The sequence below is a fragment of the Rana temporaria genome, chromosome 3 (genome assembly GCF_905171775.1).
Source record: "Rana temporaria chromosome 3, aRanTem1.1, whole genome shotgun sequence".
Taxonomy (NCBI): domain Eukaryota; kingdom Metazoa; phylum Chordata; class Amphibia; order Anura; family Ranidae; genus Rana; species Rana temporaria.
Genome location: NC_053491.1, coordinates 46,835,210 through 46,855,159, shown reverse-complemented (window position 1 = coordinate 46,855,159; position 19,950 = coordinate 46,835,210). Strand labels below are relative to the sequence as shown.

At 44.8% G+C, this 19,950-nt stretch overlaps 1 protein-coding gene across 1 annotated transcript in view; it reads right to left on the bottom strand.

Moving 5' to 3' along the window:
* The window catches only part of ELL3 (elongation factor for RNA polymerase II 3), a 198,607-nt gene that overhangs the window by 29,858 nt on the left and 148,799 nt on the right, over window positions 1–19,950 (bottom strand). Inside the window, exons 7-9 of the mRNA XM_040342500.1 lie at window positions 18,253–18,370; window positions 14,161–14,611; window positions 5,748–5,805 (exon numbers count right to left, since the gene is read on the bottom strand). Coding sequence (XP_040198434.1) covers window positions 5,748–5,805; window positions 14,161–14,611; window positions 18,253–18,370 — 627 coding nt within the window. The remainder of the gene's footprint in view (window positions 1–5,747; window positions 5,806–14,160; window positions 14,612–18,252; window positions 18,371–19,950) is intronic.

The window sequence follows — 19,950 nt, the reverse complement described above, 5'->3', positions numbered from 1 at the left end:
CCATGGTGCAAAGCATCATGGGTGCAGCATGTGAACAGCCCCATCCAGCTTTATTGTGAACTTTAGGCAAGTGCTAAAACCGCAGCTCAATTGCCTGTTTTTATCACCCAGCCCCCCAACCCCCCTCCCCCCAATTACCCCCGTCCATCTGCCTGTGTAAAAAATGCCTATAGGTGATACTTTTTGTGATGCTCAATGGGGTAGATTCAGGTAGCAATTGCGTCTGCGTAACCATAGTTACGCAGCGCAATTGCTTACTTGCCCCGGCGTAACGAGTTCTCCTGATTCAGAGAGCTCGTTACGCCGACTACAGCATAAGATATGCGTGGCATAAGGCTCTTATGCCCTCATATCTTAGGCTGCATAATTACGTTGGCCGCTAGGTGGCGTTCCCGTTGTGGTCAGCGTATAGTATGTAAAGTGAAAAATTGCAAATTGCATACCAACGCCGATTCACAACGTTACGCGAGCCCTGCGTACGCAGTTTACGTCGTTTGCATACGTCGGGTTTCGCGTAAGGCTGCACATGCTAAAAGCAGGGGCAGCCAATGCTAAGGATACCCGTCGTTCCCGCGTCGCAAGGTTTGAAATTTACGTAGTTTGCATAAGTGAATCGTGAATGCCGCTGGACGCCATTCACGTTCACTTTGAAGCAAATGACGTCCTTGCGACGTCATTTACCGCAATGCACGTCGGGAAAGTTTCCCGACGGAGCATGCGCTCTACGCTCGGCGCAGGAACACGCCTAATTTAAATGATTCCCGCCCCCTACTGGATCATTTACATTAGGCGCCCTTACGCAGGACATTTTTGAAGAGCGCCCACGCAAATTACGTGGCTACTGCTTCATGAATGAAGCGTAGCGCAAATAATTTGCGTAGGCGCAGGGTAAAAAGGGTACACTGCGCCTCCGTAAGGAGCGCGCAACTGTACCTGAATCTACCCCAATGTTGTTAAAGCGGAGTTTCACCCAAAAGTGGAACCTCAACTTATCTGCCCCCCCTCCGGTGCCACATTTGGCAATTTTTTGGGGGGAGTGGGTAACTGGTTTTGACAGGTACCTGATCCCAATTCTGGCCATGGCTATTTCGCAGTAGGAAACTGGCTGTGGAGCTGCAAGGACCATTTGGACAGGAAAATTCGAAGGAACAGGATGGAATTTATTTCCTAAACAAGGAGGGAGTATGGTGGAGATTATTTTTGTTTTTGGCAAGTTCTTGGGGGGAGTGGGTACCTGGTTTTGACAGGTACCTGATCCTATTTCTGAGACAGAAATGTAGGTAGTCCCGTCCTTTCCCCCCGCAGACATCACAAGTCCCAGAAGACTGCAGGACAATTCACAAAGTGCAGCACGACTTGCGCATGCGCAATAGGAAACTGGATGTGGAGCCGCATAGTGACAGAACAATTCGAAGGAACAGGATGGAATTTTTTTCTTAAACAAACAAGGAGGGGAGTATGGTGGAGATTATTATTATTATTTTTTGGGGGCGTGGGGGGTTATGTAGAGTGAAGTACCCTGCACCAAACAATTATTTGTCCTTTTATTTAGAAGGATGCATTTTATTGGAACTGCAAATGATCTACTTAGCAAATCAGTGGTTTCTTATACCGTCATTGTAAAAGCTTATATGGGCAACATTAGTCTGATGCATAGGCATGAGCAGTAGTGTATTTAGGTTTTGTGCTGCCCTAGGCCCGACTAAACTTGTGCACCCCCCAATTTAAATATGACCCACCCCTTTCTGTCAAGGCCACTCCCCTTGCTGTTTAAGACCCGCCTGACATTTTTGAGTGGGTACACTAGCTCTAAGGGCCTGGGGGGGGGGGTTCAATTAATTCCCTTAATTTGCACAGATTTCCTCTCACTTCCTGTTTGGCTATGGGGCAGGAAGTGAATGGAAATCTCTCCAATGGGACAGGGATGGTAAAAAAAATTAACTGATAGGGGCAATAACCCTCCCTTACTCTATCCAAAATGAAAAGTGTTGCCTATTGTTCTACTTTAAGCACACATTTCTGATAATTTTATGGAGAGGACTAAGAAGATATAACCATGCCAATGGTGCAGCAGAAAACATATAGCACAGTGAGGAAGGGTCGTGGTCCAGGATGATAGGACAGTCAAAATTAGAAGCAGCCCCCCCCCCCCCCATAGTTGTGGGGAATGCCGGCCGGCCGCATACCGGAAGCAGTGCAGCTAATTTGCCTCTCAGCCCAGTGCAATCCATAAGACTGGCGCTACACTAACAGTGTAGCGCAAGCCGACGGGGTCTCATTCCGTGCTCCCCTCCTGCAAAGTGCTGCCCTAGGCCAGGATACAGCGTTGGGCATGAGCAGGGGGTGTGCCGGGTGTGCCTGGGCACACCCTAATCACCAATTGAGACGTAGATTCCCCCTGCTGATATTGCACCAATGCCCCCGAACGGGGCTCCTAAAAAAAAAAAAAAAAACTGTCCACTGCCCTAGTGACATCAACCTCTGCTCTACTGACACTGTCCATGTTATAATACATTTGGGATGCACTCCCTAATGCAATAGGCTGCACACACCTATGGTCTGATGGAACATGGAGACAAACCTGGAGTACCCACCATTCCTTACAGCATTTCTGCAGACAGAGGCGAGCTTGGTGCCCCATCTGTGCCGCTCCTCAGCATGGATAGAGTTAAGCCGCTGAGTGTGTTTGTTGTGCCAGGAGACTTATCTCCTTATGCATACTGTACTTAACCTTGAAATTACTTGTCACCAGCCAAGGGGGTCTCCTAGCAAGGTTAATGAACGCAACTAGCAAGGGAGCTGAAGCACGGTGCGCACACAGGGAGCAAAGCAAGTTTGTTTTTATTCCAGTTGTTTTTTTACTTGTTAGATTTTCATATTCTAGGCCACAGGATTACTTTTATTTGCCAAAATTTGGACAAAAAAATTCCCGCGTGCTTTAACCATCTTCAGCCCCAGAAGGATTTGGCCCCTTAATGACTAGGCCATTTTTTTGGCGATACGGCACTGCGTCGCTTTAACTGACAATTGCGCAGCCTTGCGACGCTGTCCTTTTCCCCCACAAATAGAGCTTTCTTTTGGTGGCATTTGATCACCTCTGCTATTTTAATTTTTTGCGCTATAAACAAAAGAAGAGCGACAATTTTGAAAAAAACACTTATTTTGCTATAATAAATATACCCCTCGAAAAAAATTTATGAAAAAAACAAATTTCGTCATCAGTTTAGGCCAATATGTATTTTTCGACATATTTTGTATTTCGGTAAAAAAAAAAAAATCTCAATAAGCGTATATTGATTGGTTTGCACAAAAGTTATACCGTCTACAATATAGGTAATAGATTTATGGCATTTTTTTTTTTTTTTACTAGTAATGGCTGTGATCTGCAATTTTTATCGGGACTGCGACATTGCAGCGGACAGATCGGACACTTTTGACACATTTTGTGGGACCACTGACATTTATACAGCGTTTAGAGCTAATAATAGCCACTGATTACTGTATAAAGATCACTGGCAGGGAAGGGGTTAACACTAGGGGGTGATCTGTGTTCCCTCACTGTGTGTTTCTAACTGTGGGGGGGGATGGGACTGACTTGGGAAGGAGACCGATCAGTGTTCCTGTATACTAGGAACACACGACCTGTCTCCTCTCCCCCGACAGGATGTGGAATCCCCGTCTTCGCTCTGTCAGGAGCGATCGCGGGTGCCCGGCGGAGATTGCGACAGCCGGGGCACGAGCATAGGCTCCTTAGGAACGCGTCGGGCGCACGCACATGCCCCCTATACTCCTAAAGCGCCCAACGTACAGCTACGGCGATTTGCACAGGAGTGCCATTCTGCGGCCGGGCAGTCAACATGTGGCTAAAGTGACACTAAACTATATCCTTTAGACCTCTGCACACGGAATCCTAAAAACTCCACATGTTTAGCCATTCAGGTGTGTTTTTTTTTTTACTGATCTAAATGCAGTCCATTGTACGTAACTTTGCGCTGCGTTTTGATCAGTAAAAAAAGAAATAAAAAATTAAAAAAATTTACATTGCTGGTCAGTATTTGTAGACACGTATGCCGCACTCCCTTGGTTACAAAACATAACATTTTTACGTGTGTGTACGCATACACACAAATACGTACAAAGCGCTATACAACCCATTTTTTATGCCAGGAATATCTGATATTCACACATCAGTCCTGTGTGCAAGTGCCCTTAAAGAGGAAGTAAACTCCTATGTATTGTTTGTACCTATAGGTACGTCTATAATAAGGTAACTTACCTATAGGTACTGTAAATACCTCCTAAAAATGCACCGTTTAGGAGATATTTACCGTATACTGCGCCAATTACGTCATTGGCGCATGCTCTCTGAAGAAACGGCTGCCCGTGACGTTACTTCGGAGCCTGTGCCATGACCGGCGGCTCCTGCAACGCCATCGCGGCTCCGGCCAATCACAGCACCAGAGACTGCGAACCCGGAAGAAACACAGGGGAAGATGTCGGCCGCATTAGCGGTGTGCGGGCGCCGCTGCAAGGCAAAGTATTTCATAATTAGCTAGTATGCAATGCATACTAGCTCATTCTGCCTTTTGTCTTGCGTTTTTTTATTTTATTTTTCCACAGGGGCTTACAGCCTCTTTAAGTTTGCCCATATGCTAGTAGTCATTCAAAATGTTTAATTTCATTTTCTAATTGTTAGTGGGGTCAAATCAACATTTGTTTTCAACTGCAGTGATATAAAAATTTCAAGGAGCAGGATGTAAAACTTTTCCTAAACCAAAACATTTTTTAACAGTAAATGCGTTTTTCATGCAGGAAATGACATTTATTCAAAAAAAATTATGTTTTCTTCTATGACATGTTTCACCCTGACAGGGGCTTAGTCATATCTGGGTGAAACGCGTAAGTGATAAGGAGCAGAGTATGGCTATTTGCTTTGACATGGTCTTATGAATGTTTAAAAAAAGCTTTTTGAAGATAAGGAAAAAAAAACGTGATATATTTGCGTGATATGTGTTTTCCATTTGAATGTATTACATTAGGGAAGAACGGAGCCTGCTGAGCCAACACTCAGAGCTGGTGAGGGTGAGCCGGAGCATCGTTTTGACCGTATCCTATTTTTGCCCTTAGACAGTATCTATGGTCAAAATTTTAAATGATATATTAATTTCCACATTGTATTTCAATTATTTCTAGCTATTCCTATTAATCTGAATAACCTTGAAGTTTGTAAATTTACTTTGTGAAGATCCCCACACATTTACTTCCCTAAATTCTGTGACACGTAGTTACTATGCCCTGTGAGTAGGTACTGCTGTGCCACACATTTCACAGAGCCTGCCTTCTGAACTACAGAGAAGCTGAGAGGAGGAGTTTTAGGAGGCGGAGTCAGAGCAGGAATCACTGCTTGCAGGCAGCAAGGTACCATGGGATATGTAGTCCTTATACATTGAAAGTAAACAGCAGAGGAGAAGCTGCAAGGCATGCTGGGAATCCAGGAAGTTATGGAAACAGATGGTCAGCACACAAGCAGAATTTATAACATGAGAGAAGATTTTCCAAGTATGCTTATATTGGATCATCAAAAATAACTATTGTTTGTATTATTATTACAATACTGGTGTTATAAAATAAAAGTGTATGCTGTGAGCATAGATCTCCTATAAGAATGAAATGTATTAGCCAGTAAATGTTTCTTTTTGCACATCTCACAGCGCATAGTTTAAAAAAAATATTCACTGGAAACTTACTTCAAGTAATCTGGAACTTCTTCAGAAGGTAGAACTGGCTCTAAAACTTCATCTTTTTCTAAAGAAAAAAAAATAAAATATTTAAAAAGAAAACAAATGTCCTTTTGGAGCTAAATGGCCATATCATATGAACTTCTAATACAGTAATACCTCGGATTGCGAGTAACGCGGTTAATGAGCGTTTTGCAATACGAGCTATTTAATTTCATTTTTTTTAATCCTGACTTGGTTTGCGAAGCATTTGGGGTGTGCAGTACTGTATTTGGCCAGAGGTGCGGGGGCGCCGGTGACACTCGGAGCCACTTGGAAACACTCTGTTTCAGAGTGTCTCTGAGCCTCTCTGAGTGCATCCAAGTGCTCTCTGTGTGTTTCCGAGTGTCTCCGGTGCCCCCCCCCCACCTCTGGCCACATGCGGTACTGCATACAATAAAAGTCACTGTGGAACAAATTATCTGAGCTTCCATTGACTCCTATGGGGAAACTCGCTTTGATATACAAGTGCTTTGGATTACAAGCATTCTTTTGGAACAAATTATGCTCATAATCCAAGGTACCACTGTACTCAGGTTGGAACTTGCAGGAATTTACCCGACAATCCCAGAAACTGATCCAGCTGCTGGGACATCACCAGAATGACTGTAATCTCTGAAGAGGTGTGCTTAACTGCTTGCTGACTGCCGCACACATTTATACGTCAACAGAATGGCACTCCTGGGCAAAAGGACGTATATATATATACGTCCCCTTTAAGGAAGCGGCATTGTGGACGCGTGCGCCGCGAGCTTCGTGAGCCCGACCGCGGGTCCCGCGGACTCGATCACCGCAGGGATACCCGCGATCGTCACACGGTGAGGAAGAACGGGGAGATGCTGATGTAAACAAGCATCTCCCCGCTCTGCCTAGTGACAATGACAGTGATCACCGCTTCCTGTAATCGGAAGCGGTGATCACTGTCTTGTCACGCACAGCCCATCCCCCCTACAGTAAGAATCACTCACTAGGGCACACTTAACCCCTACAGCACCACCCAGTAGTTAACCCCTTCACTGCCAGTGTAATTTTCACAGTAATCAGTGCATTTTTATAGCACTGATTGCTGTAAAAATTACAAAGGTCCCAAAAATGTGTCAAAAGGGCCCGATGTGTCCGCCATAATTCCGCAGTCACGATAAAAATCGCTCATCGCCGCCATTACTAGTAAAAAAAAAAAAATATTAATAAAAATGCCATGAAACCATCCCCTATTTTGTAGGCGCTATAACTTTTTTAGTGTCTGGTTAAAGCTTGTATTAGGAGATTTCATTCTCCTCTGACTGTCCAGCTTTTGTTGAAGGGGCATGACCGGCACCCGATCAGCGCTGTCAGCCAATAGCTGAGAACGCTGACCGGTGTGTTCTTGCTAGAGGTGTACCGAATAGAAATTTTGGGGCCGAAACTAAAACTGAAAATGCAGGATGCACTTGGCCGAAAACCAATGAATATGAATTTATTGTCGCCCAATATTGCCACCTTTAGCGCAAGAAATATTTCAATGTATCCCTTTAAATTCTATGTGTGGTCCGTTGGATCAGTGGAGAGATCCCCCGCTGAGCAGGCAAATCCATAGCTCCAAACTGTCCCTGATTTCGAGGCACTCTCCATGATTTGGACAATATCCCGCTTTTCCTTATTCCTTCTCATTTTGGTCTGATCTATATAGACGTACAGTGGAACCTTGGATCGCGAGTGACGCGGTTAACAAGCGTTTCGCAATATGAGCACTGTATTTTAAAAAAACATGACTCGGTTTGGGAGTGTTGTCTCGCAAAAAGAAGCATGATTCAGGCCAAAGTGGTGTGCAGTACTGCTTTTGGCCTGAGGTGGGGGGGGGGGGGCACCGGAGCTCTTTAGAAATACACAGAAAGGCCAGAGGACAGCACGGCTGACCTCCGCAAATCTCGGGTAGGAAGTCTTTCCGAGGTTTGCAGAGGTCAGCCGAAGTGTCCTCTGGCCTATATAGCACTGTTCGCTGTATAAATGTGAATGGTCCCAAAAGTGTCCGATGTGTCCGCCATAATGTCACAGTCCCAATGAAAATCGCAGATTGCCGCCATTACTAGTAAAAAAATAATAATAAATAAAAGGTCATAATTCTGTCCCCTATTTTGTAAACGCTATAACTTGTGTGCAAACCAATCACTATACGCTTATTGCGATTTTTTTTTTTACCAAAAATATGTAGAATACGTATCGGCCTAAACTGAGAAAAAAAAATAGTTTTTTTAAAAAAAATAAATGGGATATTTATTATAGCAAAAAGTAAAAAATATTGTGTTTTTTCCAAAATTTTCGCTCTTTTTTTTGTTTATAGCTCTATTTGTGGGAAAAAAAGGGCGTAAATTTTGTTTGGGAGCCACGTCGCACGACCGCGCAATTGTCAGTTAAAGCGGCGCAGTGCCGAAAACTGGAATTTTCGCCTGGACAGGAAGGGGGTATATGTGTCCAGTAAGTAATCAAATACAATTTTTTATTATACTCTCGTCCATCTTGCCTACAAAGTCCGATCCAGAGTCTTTGGGGCAGATTCACATACATCGGCGCATATTTGCATCGGGCGTAGCGTATCTAAGATACACTACGCCGCCGTAACTTACTTTGTTTTTTTGGAATCCTCAAAGAATTCGCGCCGTAAGTTACGGCGGCGTAGTGTATCTTTGGCGGCGTAAGGGCGCGGAATTCAAATGGATGTGATGGGGGCGTGTTTTATGTAAATACGTCGTGACCCGACGTAAACAACGTTTTTTTTGAACGGCGCATGCGCCGTCCGTGGGAGTATCCCAGTGCGCATGCTCGAAAATTAAACCAGAACAAGCCAATGTTTACGACGGTGACGTCATTCTACGCAAATCCCTATTCGCGAACGACTTACGCAAACGACGTAAAAAATTCAAAAGGCGACGTGGGAACGACGGCCATACTTAACATTGAGTACGCCTCATAATAGCAGGGGTAACTATACGCCGGAAAAAGCCGAACGCAAACAAACAACGTAAAAAAATGCGCCGGCCGGACGTACGTTCGTGGATCGCCGCAACTAGCTAATTTGCATACTCGACGCGAAATTCGACGGAAACGCCACCTAGCGGGCGCCGAAAAAATGCACCTAAGATCCGACGGCGTACTAAGATGTACGCCTGTCGGATCGATCCCAGATGCAGTCGTATCTTGTTTTGTAGATACAAAACAAAGATACGACGCGGGAACTTTAAAATTACGTGGCGTATCAATAGATACGCCGGCGTAATTCTTTTGTGGATCTGCCCCTTTGACTCTTCATTTTATCACAAAGAAAGAATATATACAAAACTTTTCAACACGTGATGTCACTTCTGACGTTGTATTCTGTCGTACGGTGAGTAACCTCTTCACTTCCGACATGAGGCTGGCATGCAACAAAAAACGGACGAACGGTCGTCCGAAAATCTGATCGTGTGTTCAAGGCTTTAGAAAGGTTATTGGTTGATCACTTATGCCGCATACACACGATCATTTTTCGGCATGAAAAAAAACAACGTTTTTCAGCATGTAGAAAAAACAACGTTTTTCCAACTTTATCATTAAAACGACGTTGCCCACACACCATCGTTTTAAAAAAATGCTCTAGCAAAGCGCAGTGATGTACAACACGTACGACGGCACTATAAAGGGGAAGTTCCATGCGGATGACGCCACCCTTGGGGCTGCTTTTGCTGATTTCCTGTTAGTAAAAGACGATTTGCGCTTTTCTGTCTGTTACAGCGTGATGAATGTGCTTACTCCATTACCAATGATAGTTTTACTAGAACAAGCGCTCCCATCTCATAACTTGCTTCTGAGCATGCGCGGGTTTTTAACGTCGTTTTAGCCCACACACGATCATTTTTTACAACCCGAAAAACGACATTGTTTAAAATGTTGTTAAAAAATGCAGCATGTTCAAATAATTTTTTTGTCGTTTTTCAGAACCCGAAAAATTATGTGAAGCCCACACACGATCGTTTTAAATGACGTTTTTAAAAACAAAGTTTTTTTCATGCCGAAAAATGATCGTGTGTACGCGGCATAAGTGATAACAAAGGGAAAAAAACTGCCTAAAAAAAGAAAACAAATGCAGTCACCACTTCTAGGGACTAGTAAGCAGCAAAATAACACATTTTTATTATGGGGTTTAATACCACTTTAAATTGGCGACACTAAAGGATGTCACCTAAAGAGTTAAAGGGGTTGTAAAGGTAAATAGTTTTTTCCTAAATAGCTTCCTTCACCTTAGTGCAGTTCTCCTTCACTTACCTCTTCCTTCGATTGTGCTTTTAAATGTCCTTATTTCTTCTGAGAAATCCTCACTTCCTGTTCTTCTGTCTTTAACTCCACACAGTAATGCGAGGCTTTATCCCTGGTGTGGAGAAAGCCTCTTGAGGGGGGAGGGGGCGAGCAGGAGTGTCAGGACACTCTCTACTTTGCAGATAGAGAAAGGAGCTGTGTGTTAGTGGGCGTCCTGACACTCCTGCTCGCCCCCTCCCCCCTCAAGAGGCTTTCTCCACACCAGGGAGAAAACCTTGCATTACTGTGTGGAGTTACAGACAGAAGAACAGGAAGTGAGGATTTCTCAGAAGAAATAAGGACATTTAAAAGCAAAATGGAAGGATGAGGTAAGTGAAGGAGGACTGCACTAAGGTAATGGAAGCTACCGTATTTATCGGCGTATACCGCGCACTTTTTTCCCCTTAAAATCAGGGGGAAATCGTGGGTGCGTGATATACGCTGATCCTCCTCAGAGACAGCCGATCCTCGCTGTCTCTGAGCGCTGCCAACAAAGCCCAAGCCGAGCCGAGTGTACTGCGCACTCGGCTAGGCTCGGCCATTCTCAGCTCCGCCCGCAGCCACGCGAGAGGAGCCGAACACACCGGCTCTGCACAGCTCGACCGAGGCGCCAAATTCAAAGCTGCAACCCCTGGCAGACGGACGCGACGGACACCGACAAGGCTGGACGGACCCTGCCCAAGGCCACAGACGGACGCCGGACAAAGCCACCGATGGACGCCGGGCAAGACAGCAGACGGACACCGACAAGGCTGGACTGACACCGCGCAAGGCTGCAGACGGACGCCGGACAAGGCCGCGGATGGACGCCGACAGCAGACGAACAACGACAAGGCTGAGCATCCAAAAAGTATGTTTTTTCTAAAACTTTCCTTCTCAGCTTGGGGTGCGCGTTATATGCCGGCGCGCGGTATACCCCGATAAATACGGTATTTAGGATTTTTTTTTTTTACCTTTACAACCCCTTTAATCTCTTGATTGGGAATTTCTGAGAGCTCTCGGATTAATTGTTGCGAGGCTTTTCAGGCCCTCTGTGAAGCAACAAGCGTATTTTTATCATCTCTCCATCAGCTTGTATTTGCTTTGGAAGAAAGCGCGGAACAGGTGCGCGGCTCGCGTCTCGCACTCTACAAGCAGGAACAGAGGCGCTCTATAGAACATACAAGACACAACCAAAATAGACGCTTCTCAGGGAACATCTGAAAATAAAATTCACACGCGTTGGGCTGGATGTGCGTAGAATCGTAAATGCCCCCCAGCTATTCAAAGCTAATCCTACTTACAGGATGTCGGGATATAAAGTTATTGTCCTACCAGGTCAGAAAGAAGTACAGATAATCTAAATAAATATATGGAAGACATTTATTTAAAGCAGGATTAAACCCAAAGGCAAACATTTATTATATTGCAGCTCACCAATTCTTAGATGTGGTGGCTGCATTCGTTTTCTGTGTTTGGCTTTCTTTCTTTTATTTTTCACCTGGTGATTCAGCCAGTAAGTCTGTGGTTTTTCAACTTCCTTTAACAGACCAAGCTGTCCAGCAATAGTGGAAGTTAGAACATTGGGACAAACTATTTAACAGTGACAGGGGTGCTTACAATGGTCAGCTTTTATTCATTTATGAAAAAAGCATTTATCCCAAAAGAAAGCAAAACTGTTTCTGTTAACCACTTCAATACCAGGCACTTTCGCCCCTTCCTGCCCAGGACAACTTTCAGCTTTCAGCGCTGTCACGCTTTGAATGACAAAGCTTTAACTGGCAATTGCGCGGTCGTGCAACATGGCTCCTAAACAAAATTGGCGTCCTTTTTTACCCCACAAATAGAGCTTTCTTTTGGTGGTATTTGATCACCTCTGCGGTTTTTATTTTTTGCTAAACAAACTAAAAAAGACCAACATTTTTGATAAAAAGGCTTTTCTTAGTTTCTGTCATAAAATGTTGTTTTCCCCTTCACTGATGGGCACTGATGAGGCGGCACTGATGAAGCAGCACTGATGAGTTGGCACTGACAAGGTGGCACTGATGATGAGGCACTGATATTTTGAATTGATGGGCACTGATATGCAGCACTGATGGGCACCAATAGGCAGCACTGATATGCAGCACTGATGGGCACTGATAGGTGGCACTGATAAGCGGCATTGATGGGTTGTGACGGGCGGCTGTGATGGGCACTGACAGGCGGCACTGATTAGCACTGATAGGTGGTACTGATTGGCACTGACAGGTGGCACTGATGGGCAGCACGGATGATGTGGTACTGATTAGTTACTGACAGGTGTTACTGCTGGGCACTGATTGGCACTGGTGGGCTCTGATTGGCACTGATTGGTACTGTGGTGGGCACTGGCAGTATTATTGGGGCACTGACTGGTCGCTGATTGGCAGATCTGAGGGGGCTGTGTTGATAATCAATGTGCTGATTATCAGCACAGACCCCCCCTCTGACAGGGAGAGCTGCCGATCGGCTCTCCCTGTCAGCGCAAACCGAGGAATCCCGTTTACCGCCACTTCCTGGTTCACGCGATGATCAGCTGTGATTGGTCACAGCTGATCACAGAGTAAGAAGCCTCTGACAGAGGCTCCTTATCATGATCGGAGATGCGGCGTGTCAGACTGACACGATTGCCGCAAGTTATCCTGCTGGACGTCATATGATAACAGAACCACTTCCCGGCTGTCATTCTGCATATGGCGGGCTGGAAGTGGTTAAAGTAGAACTATGGGCAAAACAAGTAAGGGAGGGTTATAACCGATCATCTGTGTTCCAAAGGGGGGGTTTCCCTTCACTTCCTGCCCCATAGCTGAACAGGAAATGAGAGGAAATCTCTGCAAATTTAGGGAATTCCTTGGGACCCCCAGGTCACCAGAACTAGTGTCCCCATCGAAAGATTTGCCCTCTAATATTTTATGGGGACAACCCAAAATTTAAGATTTTCTTTTACTTTCACTTTCAATGATAATGGTAAACAGGACAAATAGAGAGGGTGAATCTCCCTAAGGGGGGCATAGACAGGACAGCAATTAAAACTGACAAGCATTCTAATTCCTAATACTAGCACATTATGACATTGCCTTGCAGGGGATTTTTTTTCCCCATCAACTGCGGTTTTCTACCGCTTTAATGATCTCTGGGGAAAGGTCACAAAGGCTCTTTGAGGCCATATGTTTTTTTATGTAGGGGGACGCTGTAACATAGAATTTTAGTCTCTCCATGCCTGACATATGTCTACATAGTGTCATTATTGAAGTGTTCAAGGTATCCATTAGAGCTGCACGATTAATCGTCAAGAATCGTTATCGCGATCTTTTTCCCGTTGTGATCTTGACACAGGGTTTCATGATCTTTGACATGAAAATAATTTTCTCTCTGCACTTTGGTATGCAAAGAATTTCCTCTCTGCTCTCAGCCAACAGTCAAAGTCTGGGCAGCCTGCCAAGTTTTGAAAACATTCTTTATCAGTGGAATGTTAAGTCTAAACATTGTATCACATTGACTTTTACATCAAAGGAATTGACTTCTGTATGTAAATTAAAACCATTTAACCACTTAAACACCAAACCTTTTTCTGACAGCTCTTTTCAAGTTAAAATCATTTTTTTTTTTTTTGCTAGAAAATTACTTAGAACCCCCAAACATTATCGGTTGTTGCAATATTTTATGTTGCACTGTATTTGCGTAGCAGTCTTTTTAAATGCAATTTTTTGGGAAAAAATTAGTTTAATGAATTTAAAAAAAACTAGCCAGTAAAGTTAGCGCAATTTTTTTTTGTATAGATTTTACGCTGTGAGAATCGTGATGTTTATTCTAAGCAAAAAAATCGTGATTCTCATTTTGCCCAGAATCGTGCAGCTCTAGTGTCCATCCAATGATATACAGTTAATATGTATAAATAAGACTTCCCATTGAACGATCTGGTACTTTGAATTCTCATAATTTGGGTACTACCTGTTAGCAATTGTCGGGTATAAGAGTAAAAGGTATAATATCTTCAACTACATGACCAACATTGAGAAATGGTCCTCCATGAACACCAATTACCACCATAATCCCGTCCTGTGATGATATATACCTTCTGCACCTTCTGGAGATGTGAGGCACTTTTCCAGCAAAATCGCTTCCTCTTCCCATTCCTCGTCCTCCTCCTCTTCGCTCGATTCATGTTCTCTTTTCCCTTCTTTTAGCCACCCCGGCCTCTTGTCCATCTGAGAGGCTGGAGTTGTGGAATCTCTATGCTTGGCTTTGCCAGTCTGTGACCCATCACAGGTCTTTGTCCTTTTGTGCATTCCTGGGTGTAAAGTCTGTGGTGTGCTGTGCTTTTTGTGACTTTGTGCTGGAAAGACTTTGTGTTTATCAGACGCAGGGGGTAGTTTTTTGGCACTTTCAGAACCAGTCTGATGCCTAGAGTTCACGTGTGTGTTGGATGAAGAGCTGGAGTGTTGTTCAGGAGGATCTCCATCCAATGACGACCTTATTCTTTTGCAGTTGTCACCTTCTGTGCTAATAAATCCTGCCGGACGTTTCTGAACATAACATAAAGCAAGCAAATCAGTTTAAATGTATAAAGATGACAAGCGGCAAATCAATACAGTAAAACCTTGGATTACGAGCGTTGTTGAACTGATGGTGTGTACACACATCAGACCATCAGGCCACTTCAGCGGTGGACCGATGAAAACGGTCCGTCGGACCATTCTCATCAGATGAACCGGTCGTGTGTACAGGGCCTGAGAGCGATAACACCAAATTTAACACACCTGCTCCCCATTCACACCAGAGACCTTGTAACACTAACGAGTCACATGACATCGAGGAGGGAAAATGGCTAATTGGGCCCAATGTGGACATTTTCACTCAGGGGTGTACTCACTTTTGTTGCCACCGGTTTAGACATTAATGGCTGTGTTGAGTTATTTTTAGGGGACAGCAAATTTACACTGTTATACAAGCTGTACACTCACTACTTTACATTGTAGCAAAGTGTCATTTCTTCAGTGTTGTCACATAAAAAGATATAATAAAATATTTACAAAAATGTGAGGGGTGTACTCACTTTTGTGAGATCCTGTACATGCTTTTACCTGGACAACACCTCCACCGTCCCCAAAATCCCTACCTGAAACTTTATAATCACTCCAAGTCACCAAGGAGACAATGTGGTGCCTTTTCACTGCCTGTTTTAAACCCATTTTTGCCATACAAATGTGCTGCAACCATGCCATAATTGCTTCCTTATTTGCTTGAATGGGTCAGATTAAAATGTTAAATCATTTTTGCTGCGGGCATGAAACAAAGCACTGACCACGGCACATTCCTGTTTGCAGCTTAAGGGAGGACTGTTGGGGGTGCTAAAATAAGGTGACCAGATTTTAAAAATGAAATCCGGGGACATTTTTTTATTTTGGGCAAATTTACGATTTAATAAGCATATTTTCCTCAATGATATATGCAGTGTATGTGGTATGTGTTTATGGAATGATTGTATAATATAGTTAGAGATTGAGTTAATTTCTCACATTTCATCCGTGAGATAAAAAAAGATACTTCTTAGAACTTAGGATGGATGGTGTGGGGGACTGTATGGATGTATGATGTATGGAGGGGGGGGGGGGAGAACTGTATATGTGGATGATGTTTGGGGGGGGGGGTGAGAACTGTATATGTTGATGGTGTATGGGGGGAGGTGAGAACCCTTTGTTGAATTCATGACATACACAATACCCCAAACACTTAATATCCAAGTCTCCCAGCGCAATCTCCGCACAGGTTTCAAGAGAGCAGCAGGTAATATGGAGGCTCCACCTGAAACCCCACCTCTGTATGCCTCCTGCAGCCAGCCAGAGCCCAAAGCAAGATGGAGGCTCAATCTCCGTGTCCCACTTGTAGCACACTGAGTGGATGGAGGTGCGGAGTGCAGGGGGTAGATGGGGAGGGAGAAAGTTTGGCCGGCAGGAGCAGATATCACTGCAGACATGGCAGCACAGTGAGCCACAAGTTGGTCGGGTGAGGCACTCTCTGGTTAGAGGCAGGCAGAGACACAGACATAACCCTAAGTCCGCCCCTGCAATCTGGGGACAAAACCGGGGACAGTCTTGGATCGGGGACAGTGTCGGGGACAGTGTCCTCAATCTGGGGACTGTCCCCTGAAACTGGGGATGTCTGGTCACCCTATGCTAAAATGTGTTTGTACCCCCCCCCCCCCCCCCCCAATCTGCTAGTCTACATGAGGCCTAAGGGCTTAGGTTTCAGAATGCTTTACAATCACATTAAGGTGTTGAATGTATTGGTTTTAAAATGGTCTGTATATCAAGGAGTGGATAAGGCCCCATGCACACTGAGCATTTAGCCTCGGTGTATAATGTTCCGGTATTTAGAAGTGGGTGGAAGGCACTGGTGCATCGTCCAGCCCCACTGTCACAGCCTGTAAAACTCTATGAGAGGCTGACAGTTGCTGTGGCTGGACAGAGCTGGATGGTACCAACGTTTAGGGCAGTATGCGCCCAGGGATTAATGCCCAAAGTCTGCATTCCAGGCATTTATCTCAGGGTGCGTACTGCCCTAAAAACATTAGCACTGCTTGGTGCGTTGTCCGTTCACAGAGATTTAAAAAGTGATTGTAATGCCCCATACACACGATCGGGCTTTTTCCCGGCCAAATCACATCGGAATTCCATCGGAGTAAAATAGAACATGTTCTATATCTAAACTCCGACGGAATTCCTCGGAATATCTGATGAAAAAACTCAGATGGGGCTACACACGATCGGAATATCCGATGGCAAAAGTTCATCTGACTTTTTCCATCAGAAATTCCGATCGTGTGTACAAGGCATAAAGGTTCAAGTATTCTTTTTAAAGAACAAACATGATATACCTACCTGCTCTGTGCAATGGTTTGGTTATGTTTTCTGGGGTCCCACATCGGTGTTCATGGCTTCTCCTCCTGCCGAGTGCCCCCGTAGCAAGCCACTTGGCCCTGCCCCCGCTCCCCCTGTCACTGGATCTAATAATTTCACAGTAGCAGAAGCCAATGGCCAGTGGGGAGGGAGAGAGAAGGCAGCACTCTTGGGCGCAGTGCTGGATCTAGATCAGGCTGAGGTAAGTATTTATGAGGGGGTGGCTGCTAGCAATTGAGGCGGAGAATGCATTAAAGGAGAAGTGCAGCCATAGGCCTCTTTCACATGGAGCGGACCGTTTTTGTGTCCGCTCCGTGTGTCCGCAAAAGCTCAGCGGGGATCATCCGTAATCCCCGCTGAGCTGTCGGCGGATAGGGCGGTCCCCGCACACAGTGCAGAGACCGCCCTGCCTCTGCTCCGCTCTCCCCTATGGGGAATCGGATGCAGACGGACCGTCTGTCCTTCTGCATCCGATCCGTTCCGCCGGACGGAAGAAAAATAGGGTTTTCTTCCGTCCGCAAAAGCGGATCCTGACGGACGCGAATGGTCGCGGACGTTAGCGGATGCTCCTTTCGCTAACGGACGCGATCCCATAGGGATGTATTACAAGTCCGTAAACGGACTTGTAATAAACGGACGAGCGAAGCGGACGTCTGAAAGGGGCCAAAGAGTGGGCTGAGGTCCGCTCTCTGCTGATGTCACAGAGTCAGTACAGGCTTGGCGTCATCGTGATCATGGATTCTGGATCTGCCAGATCCCTGGACCGACACCTGGCACAGCCTCTCAGCAAGCCGCTGGGAGCCTAAGCCGGCTGCTCTCACCCCCTTCATAGCCCAGCGCTCCAGTGAGTAAGGAGGGAGGATAGAGCTGTGACTGACAGTCGCCAGCTCTCTCCTAGGGGAACTGTGAGAACCGAGCGATCAGCTGTGTTTGATCGCTCGGTTCTCAGTGCAGAGGCGGCGGGGGACAGATGCAGCATCCACCTAGGTACTGGAAGTATGAATAAAAAAAAAAAAAACACACTTCTCTTTTAGGTTAAAAAAAAAAATACGTAATCCTTTACAATCACTTTCTCATGAGGGTTTTACATGTCTGGACAATGCACATGTGCCCTCCGCCAGCACCAAAACGCCAAAGTTCATGGGGCCTAAATAGTCACAAAATAAAATACCTAATAATTGTTACATGAAACAGGACAACGCTGGACATTGAGGTCAATTTTCAAATAAAAATATTTTGGTAAAGATAATTTATCCTTAAGCACTTACACCATCAGGAGGCCTGGTCCGTGCATTTTGGTGTGAGGATGACAGGCTGTGCTGTGTTTTGTCCCTCTCGGCTGGTGCCTGGCCATTCAGTGATAAGGAAATATTTGGGTGTTTCCTACTGCATGGTGAAATGACAAAAAAATGTATACACCTCAGATAAAAAAATATATATATATATTTTATTACTTCTAAACTCATTTTACTGTACTTTATGGTATATCGATGATTTACAATACATGATCAATAATACCAGTACCTTATTCTGTCTGGGAAATGTATTAATCTCACAGAGTGTTAGATCTGATTTTCACATTGAACATTATTACCTGATCCAGATGTCCGGTCATCAAATAATACAATTTAATGCAATATTTAATTCATCAGTGTTGGATCAGGGTTGCCAATATCCCTGTAATTTGTATATAATGTCAAAAGATCTCTTTAAAGCGGAGTTCCGCCTAATCTTTTTTTAAGTCAGCAGCTACAAATACTGCAGCTGCTGACTTTTAAAATAAGGATAGTTACCTGTCCAGGGTGCCCGCGATGTCGGCACCCGAAGCTGATCTGTCCCTCGGCTTTCATGGTGGAGGCGCCACCATCTTCGGTAAGGGAATCAGGAAGTGAAGCTTTGTGGCTTCACTTCCTGGTTCCCTACTGCACATGCGCGACTCACGCTGTGCGATCCCACTGGTCCCTGCTGTCTTCTGAGACCTGTGTGTCTCCCAGAAGACAGCGGCGGGGGACGGAGGAGGCGTCGGAAGTGGCGTAGATACCTGCGGGTGGCTCGCGTATCTTTCAAATTATTTAAGATATTGCACAAAACATATGAAGTGTGGTGATGCCCAAAACCACGAGTAGCTGTGTGTTAATCCATGGAGCTCTATAGGGAAACTGATATATCTCTAATGTTTGTAAGTATAGATGTAAGATAACTATTGATGTAATGCAACATATGGTTGTAGAACAACATATTATGGTGGAATTTTCTAATTTCAGAGTGGTGATTGATATCCCGGAGGAAGATATTAGGAACGGCATTGGATAGCCCATTCCATGTATTGCTGTCACTGGACTTTGGATCACACAGCTACTACTCATGCTTTTGGGTATCACCACACTTCATATGTTTTGTGTAATATCTTAAATAATTGGAACATGTTTGTTTTTAAAAAACAAGGGTCAGTTTGAAAAGTGTAATGCCGCGTACACACGATCGGTTAAACCGATGAGAACGAACCGATGGACCGTTTTCATCGGTTAAAAAAAACGATCGTGTCAGAACGCGGTGACGTAAAACACGACGTGCTGAAAAAAACGAAGTTCCAAGCATGTGTCGACTTGATTCTGAGCATGCGTGGATTTTTAACCGATGGTCGTGCCTACTAATGATCGTTTTTTTCCACATCGGTTAGGAATCCATTGGTTAAATTTAAAACAAGTTGGATTTTTTTTAACCGATGGTTAAATAACCGATGGCGCCCACACACGATCGGTTTGGACCAATGAAAACGGTCCATCATACCATTCTTATTGGTTTAACTGATCGTGTGTACGCAGCATTAGTGCTGGTTTACACTACCGCGACTTGGGATCCGACTTATGTCGCCCCAAGTCGCGCGACATGAGAAATTCAATTAAAGTGAATGGGAGCCGTCTTAATGTACACTAGTGAAGTCGCTCCGACTTCAGAAAAGGTTC